General features: G+C 42.7%; 1 protein-coding gene across 1 annotated transcript; it reads right to left on the bottom strand.

Moving 5' to 3' along the window:
• Positions 1-1608: 1608 nt before the first annotated feature.
• Positions 1609-10195, bottom strand: Cdx4 (caudal type homeo box 4). The gene is made up of 3 exons (NM_001106942.1): positions 9512-10195; positions 3487-3632; positions 1609-2393 (listed from the first exon to the last, which is right to left on the bottom strand). Exons 1-3 carry the CDS (start codon positions 10023-10025, stop codon positions 2187-2189), a joined length of 867 nt encoding a protein of 288 aa, NP_001100412.1. The 5' UTR covers positions 10026-10195; the 3' UTR covers positions 1609-2186.
• Between the last annotated feature and the right edge of the window lie 683 nt (positions 10196-10878).

Here is a 10878-nt window from a genome sequence, read left to right as displayed (position 1 = left end):
ACTAATTACATAGCCAAGTATCTTCTAGTCTCCACATCTTGAGTTCTGGTATTACAGGTATGAGCTACTATGCCCCATTTATGCAACTCTGGAGACTGGACCTACAGCTTCATGATGGGCATAACTCTATGAATTGAGCCATGTTTCCAGCCCCTTGGCCGCATTCTTAATACATAAATTGCTGCTTTCTGATATGTGTAAACATACTCAATGTTTTGCACTACCTCTGAAGTGTTCTTCATACCACCTTCCAATATATTCCTCCTTTCCAGTCCTTTCTTACCGGCTCCCCTTCTCTTCTTGACTTGGTTTGGTAACTTTAAAATGTTTCCACTCAAACATTTACACAGACAAAGTGGCCAGTTGTCTGGATCTGAGCCAACAGTGGAAAACTTCCCTTGGGCCTTACTTCCTCCTGTATCTGGAGATAAGCCAGGACCTCCCTATGATCTTCCCTTGTAGTTGCACACAAACTCTAAGATAGGATCAGGCGTGTTCAGTAAAGTATTTGAAGACTAGAACACTGAATACGTTGCGAAGACTGTTCTGTTGTGCGCACGTTACTTGATGGGAAAAATAGTACGCATAAATTGGAAACGTGATGAGAAGAAAAACAACCCCTCCTTAATTCCTCATTTACCTGACTGAACCCTGGTGGCCATTTGTTGAGTTTCCATTTCTGCCTTGCTCCTACCTTCCCCCTTCCTTATTGATGCTTACTTAGAGTGCAACCTTTGAGCTCTGGTGTTATCTTTCTTCTGTCTACAGGCCTCCAGTATATACCACTATAATATAGCCATAAAAGTAGGGGGATGGATCTTTTTCTCAGCACCCAGAGAAATAACAAACATTTTTTTGAGAGAAAATGCCTTTAATATGCTATTAAGAAAACAATCCAGGCTTTTCAGTCTAGAGAAACGGAGAAACATCACTAGCTTTACAGCAAGGAAGGGTAGCTTCCATGTAAATGTGCCAAAGGCGTGTCTGTTCTGTATTAGGAATGAGCTTGGACTTACTATTGCAGATAATCAATAGTACATCTGTAAGCAGAGGTCCTCATCAGCATTCATAATTGTCTTATTTTCCGTCTTTGGAAAATGACACGATGCTCACACCTCATTTTGCTCATCAGTAAAGTGGGTAATTGGTACCTTCCTTATAAATGTGTTGGAAGGAATATGCTTCCAAGAGGTCAGGTCAGAAGTGGAAGTTTTTTTTTTTTCCTTTCATCTTTCAGCACAAATGGATGTATCCTCAGTAGGAACCACGGAGCTATAAACCCCTTTTCTGACAGTTCCTTAAGGGATGGGAAGACACAGTTCTTATTTTCAACCCCCCAGCAGGTAATTGTGACACTTTGTCTTTAAAGGGAGACTTAATCTTGGGCCATTTCGATGTATGAACAGCACATCGTGCCAACACAAAATCTCCAGGCCACCCTGCTCACTACCGCACCTTTGCTTGCCCGGATTGTGTGCTTGCCCGGATTGTGTGCTTACAAGTGGTGAGCTACTTTCTTTGAGAATGCAGGGGAGTCTGTTCTGTATGTTGAATATCTGCCTCGCCAGCAACTCAGTTAACCCAGCCTTTATTGTTCTAGTCTGATTTCATTGTTTTGACACGATTTGAAATAAATCTTCTAAATTCTATGACCAGGTAATTGATGGTAAGTGAGTATTATTCAAAGGGAAAAGTGATCTTCATGTAATTAACCAATAGATTCGTAATCACTTCTTGATGCTGTTTTACACAGTTAGCTTGTTAAAAAGACTGGTGGTTTTTTAATTACTCCCTCCAAACAATGTCTCCAGATAGAGAAATGTATGCTTACCTTACTCCTATCCCCTAAAAAGACCAGGAAGATACTCAGAATCAAATAACAAACACAAGAGCATAGGAACAAATGAGTTTCTGAAATTGTAAACAAAGTTTCAAGGGCTCTTGAATCTAGACTTTAAGTAGAAAAACGTATCGCACAGCTTTCTGCCCAGTGCCCATTTGACAGCATGAAATAAGATTTTTCTTAATATTAGAGTCTTCTGAAATATCTCCAACTCATGGTGTGTCTACTTGTTTGGAATTGTGCCTTATAAGGAAGTATATCCGATCTCAACTGCCCTGCTGTTATCTTAGAGGCCAAAGAGACACTGTAACAGGAAGGATGCGTTGGTTTCTCTGCTCCCGTTTCATTCAGAAATTATGACCTGCTGTATCTCAATTGGCTGAAACCCACGGACAGCAGATGGAGTGGTGAAGAAAGCATTAGGCAGTTCTCCGGGGCTGATGGAGCCAGAGTCACTTTGCACGGAACCTCCACTGTTCTCAAACTGGGAGATTTTCTTTTTGATCATCTTCCTCTCCTTGGCTCTGCGATTCTGAAACCAGATTTTCACCTGAAAAACAAAATGCTTTATACTTAGTGGGGACAATACCCTAAGTGGCTAGTGTGGGTCTTACAAGGCTCCTTCACACACATCACTTCATTTGAGCCTCAGGGTGACTTTGTGAACTATACCCCTTTTACAGGTTCTAAAACACTGTGGCTCAGCGAGGGCAGGCGCTTTGTAAGAAGTGAGACTGAAGTCATCAAACCTAGGACTACTGACTCTGAAGGCAGAGCTCTATATATTCCAAGTCACTTGCATCCTCTATTACACAAGTAGAAATAATTATATAATGACGCCGAGGACTGCTGATGAAAGAGAAGGATTCAAATAGCAACAGTGATTACAGTTGGTCATTAAGAGACAGTTCCTTATATTAAAAAGTTAACACCCAGAACTAGGTGAACAGGGTCATGAAATACCATCTATTTCTTGTTGGAAATCCACACGAGAGTGGTCTTAATGTGCCTATATGTGGTTGGAATGCAAACTGCTTGAGATAAGGCAACACATCAATGGATTTTACATTTCTAGACTTCTATGATTCCAGCATCACTCCTAGACTTAGGGAAACATCACCAGGTGCTCATGTAATTGCCAAGTCTGAATGAGTGGAGACTGCTGACCTTTGCTGTAACTTGATCTTCATTGAATGTTTACAATAAGCTAGATTCAAGGCAGGCATCATAACATCATACAGATTAGAGAAGATTACATTTCCTATTTTGAATGACAGAAAAGCTCCATCCATGGAACTGCACTGGTGTGCAGTACCTCTTGTAGTTTGACTGATAGGAAGCAGACAGCAGCCATAGTTGTGAAATTTCCACTTCTCACACTTGTTAGTACTACTTGAGGGACCAGATCAAAGTTTGACCTGATTGATGAATTCTATTGGACTTCTAATTTCTTTGCACCTCTTTGCTTGCTCTCTTACTCCCAGGTCCACATACCCATTCAATAGTTAATAAACCCTCTGGCCAATGAAACAATACAGGGTGAGTATGGGCTTAGGAGCTCCTAGAAAAGCATCTGCTTCTCTTTTGCTATTTTCTACAAACCCCAGGCAATTGAAGTGATATGTGGGAGTGCTTGGTAATACCTGTCTCTCAGAAAGGCCCAGGTTAACTGCCAGCTCTGACTTCCTCCGGATGGTAATGTATCTATTGCAGTGAAATTCCTTTTCCAGCTCCAGCCTTTGATGATCCGTGTAGACCACACGATACTTTTCTTTTGTCCTGGTTTTCCCTGTTGGAGAAGCATGACATTTCATTTTATTCTTCTCTTCTGGAGATTGTTTGGTTTGAGGGAACCAATTACCCTTCTAACTTTCATTTACTACTTTGAAATATAAAGGGACTGCATTTTAAAACCAAATACGTCATGTCTATTTCTTCATAAATGCATTATCATAAGTGGCCATGTTATCTATACCTAGGTGGGTGTGGATATAAATATCCACCATTCTATCATATATATGAAACAAAAACCCTTTTAATATTTTCCTGAAATAATCAGTCAAATTACAGCTACTTTACCATTGACCTACTGTTATACCAAAACAATCAAAATACTTAAACACTCAACCCACAGTTTTCATTACATCCCCATCCACGTATAACAACTGAGTTAACAATAATGGCAACAGGCACTATGACTCACACCTTGCTGTGTTGTTGTTGCTGTTGTTTTGATACAGGGTTTCTTTGCATAGTTCTGGTTGTCCTGGAATTTGCTCTGTAGACCAGGCTACCCTTGAACTCATAGAGATCCACACATCTCTGCCTCTTGAGTACTGGGACTAAAGGTGTGCACCACCACACCTGGCCCTCATGAATTATATTTTATGCAATGCTTTCACGACTGTTTCCCATTATCTTATCTACTCTGTTCAATTATGCAGAGAATGTTATTGTATGGACAAAGAACCTAAGGTTAAGTATAGGTAAGTGCATTTGTGCTGGTGAGCCTAGGCATGCAAACCCAAGCATGTAACCTTTGACTCTTGGTTCAGTATATTAGATTCATTCCCAGTTTAAACCTGTTGGGACGTATAATCCCATATGCAGTAAACTATTCTGGAATCCTGATGTTGTAGTTATGTGTACTACCTAGAAAGAATGTGTATAGTTTGAAAAGAAATATTTATTGCTACTTAGCAAACTATGTTTCAAAATAGCACCTAATGTTTATTAGAAAAAGTAATATTTCTCCTGTGGGAGTCTTAAGGCTTTTTTTTTTTTTTTATTTCCAAGTGAATAGTGAATAGGGGAAAGGAGGGTGTGTTGACTTAAGCAGACTGAAGTGAGGACTACACGTGCTTTGAAAAGATATCCAAACATTTGGTTTGTGTTACAACATCTAGTTAATTTCTCATGCTTGCCTTCAAATAGAGTTTTATTCTTCCTTTCAAATTTTCCAAAGGTGATTAGGAAGTCTCCCTTTCCTTTCAGTTTCTCTAACCCCCTCTAGGATTTTGCTTTTTTTCTCTGTGGCTTTTAGAAAGTTCTTCTGATCTTCTTTGGTTGTTTTTGATGTGAAGTTTTGGGGGGCCGACCTGTAGGACAAAGACCTCTTTAAAGTGGGTCCCTAAACTCCATTGAGGTGTTAAGATGCAGCCCAGGCCTAACAAAGGAGCAACATCGCATGGATCCCATCCTGAACCCTCTTTACATTCAGGAACATCAACCAATTGGTTTGGAATTTACAAGCCCTAAACAAATGTCAGACACCCTTTCATCTCCGGGAAGAGGAGGGGGCATGGATGTTGAAACAGATCTACCTTAGGATTCCGCTAAATGGCTGGATAACTGGCTACTCAGTGCAATTCCCTCCCTTGAAATGATGAGCCCTAAGTCCCAGCCAACTAACTTTCCTCAAAGGTCCAAACTTTGAGCCAGATTTCTGGATTCCCGCAGAAACACAGAAAACCAAGGGTCAGGCTTTTGGCATCTTTCAAAGACAGAATGTATAATGAAGGATGAAAACAAAAACCTGAGGTTTAATTTGTTTTCAGGACTTCAGTTTTAGAATCAAATTATGTCTTTGAGGAGTTAGTTCCTAAAACCCTTCCTGATCAAAAAAGGGACTGAGTTTAAATTTTAACTTGAAACAGGGAGGTTAAAATTCAACTTGCGTGTGTCTGTGACTTCGGTTCAGTCAATTAATCAGTAAATATAACCAGACTTCAAGAACTCTGGAAACATTGTGGTCCTTCCCCACCCCCATTGGTCATAAATTCCCCTCTTGCAGTTTCTTCTGAGGACAATAAAGTCAAGACCAGGCCTCTTTATTTGCCATGAAAATGGTCACCCTTTCCGGCAATATAACCTTCGAAGAAAGGGGCAGTGACAAGAGCGGAGATGCATATCAAAGCCGAACAAGTGTTAAAAAGGATCTGTAGGGCCAATCTGATGATAAGAACGAAAACCCCAAAGACAAGGGAGAGTATACTACTTGCACAGTTTACAAAGAGAAAGACATGGAAATTTCCTGGCACCCATCTCGTCTCGCGCTGTCTTCTCGAAGCCATGTCTTTCCCCCTGTTCTCCTGAAGTGAGTGAAGGGATTTGGCCACTTTCTGGTACAGCATAAAGTCCATATTCCCACAACTAAAGCCAAACACCAGCAAAGCATGAGGAATACTTGTTCTTATTGTTTAGTTTCCTCTATTTTCCAGAGACAACGACATTTTCAGACCAGGGGATTTCCTTCTCAGCTGATATTGTGAGTTAATTTAGGAAAAAGGTCTAAGAAAAAGGTCTATTGAAGAGCTACTTCCACTCATGTGAAATGAGAATTTTGTTACTTCTTCCACAAAGATTTGAACAATCACCTTCATAGTTCACAGTGGTCCTTCCCACCACCCAGGGGGCACAGTTCATAAGGTGATTTCACTATATAAGATGACACTGTCACTATAAGTATAGTTGAAATAGTGTTTGATGGAGAGGCTAGCAGCCAAGGTGCTATTAGGCAGAAGAACCAGTACAAAGCCTCAGGATCACAATGGTGATGACAATGGAGAAAAATGATGGGAGACAGCCAGTTTTCTTACACAGACAGTTCACGGGGATGACTTTTCCCCTAATGGCAATCCTTTACTGCTTTAAAACTAAAAATCACATCCAAACTCATTTAAAAAAATTGTCCAACAAAACATGAAAAACCAAGGAAGACAATGGCAAAAGCTTCAAGGATTATTAAGCAATTCAGTTTATGAATACAGCTTTAAAAGTATTTCCTTAGTGGTGAGTGGCTTAATTAGAATCACTCAAAATGACTTCCTCTCCTTTTGTAAACAGGGAAGCCTGTTTCCAGCTCTGCTTAGCATGCAGCCTGGCCAATATTCATACAGGGCCACAGTTCTCTACTACAGAAAACAGTGGGAAATGGCTTGTTCTCATACACTGGCATTTAAATTGTGAGACTGCTGGAAGATATTAATCTTGATAGAAATGTTTGGACAAGATAGATTGCATATAATGACATGTGTTTGGAATAGAATACTGAGAAAGCTACACAGCACTCAAGAGGCAGAGACAGGTGGATCTCTGTGTGTTCGAGTCCAGCCTGGTCTACAGAGCTAGTTCCAGGACAGCCAGAGCTGCACAAAGGACCAAAAAAAAAAAAAAAAAAAAACCAAAAAGAAAAGAAAAAAGAAAGAAAACTATGTCCAAATAAAAATAAATAAAAGCCTTTTAAATCAGATTATCTGGAAGGCAGTGATTTATTCTACATGTCAATCTCCTTGCTTTAGAAATCATAGCTGTAAGGAGTGCAACACACACATACACACACACTCACACATATCACACATACACACACATTTTAACTTAAGTCTGTTTCAATTATCTTCATTAATGGAAAAAAAAAAGCTCTCATGGGATTGCCTTAATTCAGGGAAGAGCTACGTCCAGTCTGTTGTCCATAGATTTTTTTCTCTCTCAGCCCTAAACCATAGGTTGATGTGCAATGATGGTACAAGGTGAACAGAAAGCTTAGGAAGATCTAACTTGTCTATTCACTTAACAGACGTTTAACACCTGCTCCCTTGCTAAGCATATAAAGGGGTACACTTTGATTCGGAGTGTCCCGGGGTGATGGCATTTATTTTTGTGAAGTTTATGGCCCTGTATTATGAAAGATACTCAGTGAGACTAGAATCTCCAGAACTTATGCAAAGCATCACTTATGTGTGTAGCGCGGGGTGCTCTCATGCACAACCATCATCTCAAATTGTCAACAAATAGCAACTTGAGCCTACAAGAACATGCAAAAGGGTGGTGTTAACTTACGAGGAATTCAAATGAAACAAATGTCAATGTTAGTAAAACTTTGTCTATAGGACAAGTTGCCAAGAGTCCAAGGAGCTGTAACATCATTCTCAGTTTTAAACTTCTCCTAAGCACTGAAGAGATGAAGGCACACAGACTATGGGGATCCTTCTCAACTTCTCTTGGCATCAGAATTACCCAAAGAGGCTCTGAGATCTCCCCCCCCCCCTCTCTCTCTTTCCTCTTAAAGCAAAACAGAGAAAGCTGTCATGTTTCCCTCAGCAACACAAAGACAATTCATCACAACCGTATTTTCTTACTGTGTTCTTTCCCTCACAGTTTTCCATTTTGAAAACCAAGCTAGCGACATCCCCTCCCCACAGTATTTCAAAGAAAAATCCTAGACAGTAGCTCTTTGATGTCCTTTTAAAAATGTGTATTTTGCTTATTCTTAGGTTTTGGTGAATGGATGTTAGTTTTACCCTGAAGATTAGATGTAAGAACAGCTCTGGGGAGGAATGCCCTACCCTCGCCTCATTTGTCTTTAAAGTTACATGACTCACCCATATCCTCTTTTTAATATAAGTTCTTAAGGATTACTTTTAACTTGGGATCTGTACCCTAGTTAGACCTGGAACATCCTCCTTGTGGCTGAAAAGTTTCCTAACAGTAGGAAATGGTACCCCCTAACCCTTTCACCTTTGCTTCTTGGAGGAGCGAGAAGGGACAACAAAGGGTTGTGAAGAGTATATATCATCATGGACAAATACTATTGAAATATCATTGCCTCTCCAGAGGGAAATGTCACTAATTTTCTCTAATGACAGGGATCAAGTATTGGAATAAGAAAATGCTAGGAGAACAACCACAGCTGAAAACGAACATGTCACCGTCTCCTAGTCCAAGATTATAGTGGAGTCCTCATTTCCTCGAAGCTCTCCGCACACCCCCCCAGCGGTTGCCTGCCCACCAGGGCTTGCTGGTCAGTGCCATTAGACCTTAAACGGGATCCTTATGGCTTCTTGTGTGTTGTCGCTGTCGCAGACTTGCATTCTGCTTCTGCATCTGTGGCCACCTGCTGAATTAGCGATGAGGGCTTTAGGCACTTGGAGGGGGGTGTGAATAATACGGTGGGTGTAAGGATAGTGTCCTATGAAATGACAGCTCAGTGCTGTAACGCTTCCTTCAGTGGGTAGGACATTGGAAAAAGGCGTTAGGCTTTATTCAAGACAGTGCTAATTTGGTCGACGGAAGCTGTAGTTTCCTTGGGCGTCTTGTAAAGAGGCCGTTTTGCCGTGGAAGCCTTCATAGGCTGGGGCGTCGTTTGCCAGCTAAGCACCTATTAAGTTGAGCATCACCAGTTTTCAGCGAGGCTGCATAATAGGATAGGGGACGATTTGGACATAAAACCGGCAAGCACCGGGACAACCTTAACTGTCTTCTCACCCCGTTCATCACACGTGTTTCTGTTTTTCCCTCCGGACAACGACAGGATTGGATCCCGATCCTTGTGGTTCATCGGGAACACTGTTCATGCCCTCACTCCCTTGACTTATCTGGGAAGGGTAAAAACCAAACCAAACCGAACCGAACCAAACCTAATCAACCAAACAACCAAATAACCAAATAAAAAAGCCCACCTCAACAAACCCCCAGGAAAGGTTTAGTTCCAAGCGCTGCTTTTAACCAGCTTTGAACCTAGGCACAAAGGAGGAAATTACTTATCCCGCCAGCCAGTTGCCCCGTGGGCTGCCTAGCTGAACTCTTCTGCGGGACGCAGAGTGAAGAGTAAGAGGGCAGGCGGACCAAGAGTAGAGAAGAGAAGAGACAGTGGAACGATGGATTACTCACCGGTCACCTGCACAGTCTTGCGCATCCACGCGTAGGGGCTGTGGCGGCTCCTGCTGGGAGAAGTGGCGCCGCCAGAGGTGCCTGAGTCGATGGAAACCAGTGACTCGCTGGCCGCGTCTGGCAGGCTACCGCCGTTGCTTGCACCGCCTGCACCGCCAGTGGGGCCCAGAGTGCTGTAGTCTGGGGAGCCGAAAGCTGGGGAGCTCGAGGTCATGTCGTTCATGGGCACTGTGCCCATTGTGCTGGACGGCCCAGGGTATGTACTCCAGTCTTCCCGGGGCGGACTGTAGGGTGAGCTCCAGGCTCCCAGCGAAGGCCCGTGAGGATCCATGTTGGACATATGTGGATACCCCATGTAGTGTGGGTAAACTGGGGCTGCAGTAAAGTTGGAGGCAGGCAGAGGACTACCACTGCCCCCAGAGGTGCCCACTCCGGCTGTGCTGCCTCCTCCAGGGTTCCTGAGAGTGCCTGGGTACATTCCCGCTTCTTTTTCTAAAAGGCAGCTTCCATACATGGTGGCTTGGATAGAAGAAGTTGCCCCCTAAGCCATCCTGAGGACCCTGTAAACTTAGCGCCAACCCGAGTTTGAGATGCAAGAGGCTATCAATGAATGGGTCAGCACTCGCTGTGCTGCCAGCTCCTCTGGGCGGCTCGGACTACTCCAACCTTCCTATCCTACCCTAAATTTCCAGGTGACTGGTAGTGGGCCATAGGAGGGCTACGAAAGCCTGGGATGACGTCAAGGGGCTTCAAGCTTTTACATAGCATTTGCATTCAAATGAAGGGCCATTTAACGTCTATGGGAACTTGTTCACTCCAAGCACCTTCTCCCCTAGCTCCCAGCCCCTCTGTGCCGCTTCCGGGATTCTTCTGCTTTCTTAGCAGCACTTTTGCGCTTTTGGAGGCGGTTGTTCCTCAAGAAATTTCTCATCGGCTTCTTCAAAATGAGACTGAGATGCGCAGTCTTGCTTCCTTTCACTGAGGTCTTCCTTTCACGATTTTCCAGAGCCCAGCTTGCTGTCCTGGTTTCTCTCTCTCTCTCTGCTCATACTCTCCTGGTATGGATTTTCCAGTTGGCACTGGCCCATCATGCCACTGTAAAGGATTTTCCCTTCTCCCACACACTCCTCAAGGAGAGGGCTTTGTTTCTATAGGCAGATTTGTTTCACAAATGTATATTCAGTGTCCACAGTGTGTCAGGAATTGTAGGCACCGGGGAAACAGCACTGACATGTATTCCTAGTTTCTTAAAGTTATATTCCAGTTAGATGGGAGGCTGAGTTAATTGGATGCCTAACAACTATGCATACATTAGAGAATAAGAAGCACATAGGCCATGAAAAGGGGAGAGGAAGCAAGTGGATAGT

This window comes from Rattus norvegicus, chromosome X, assembly GCF_021556685.1.
Source record: "Rattus norvegicus strain SHRSP/BbbUtx chromosome X, alternate assembly SHRSP_T2T, whole genome shotgun sequence".
In the NCBI taxonomy this organism is placed as follows: Eukaryota; Metazoa; Chordata; class Mammalia; order Rodentia; family Muridae; genus Rattus; species Rattus norvegicus.
Note: the sequence above shows the minus strand (reverse complement) of the source record. Positions and strands in the feature narration are given on the sequence as shown.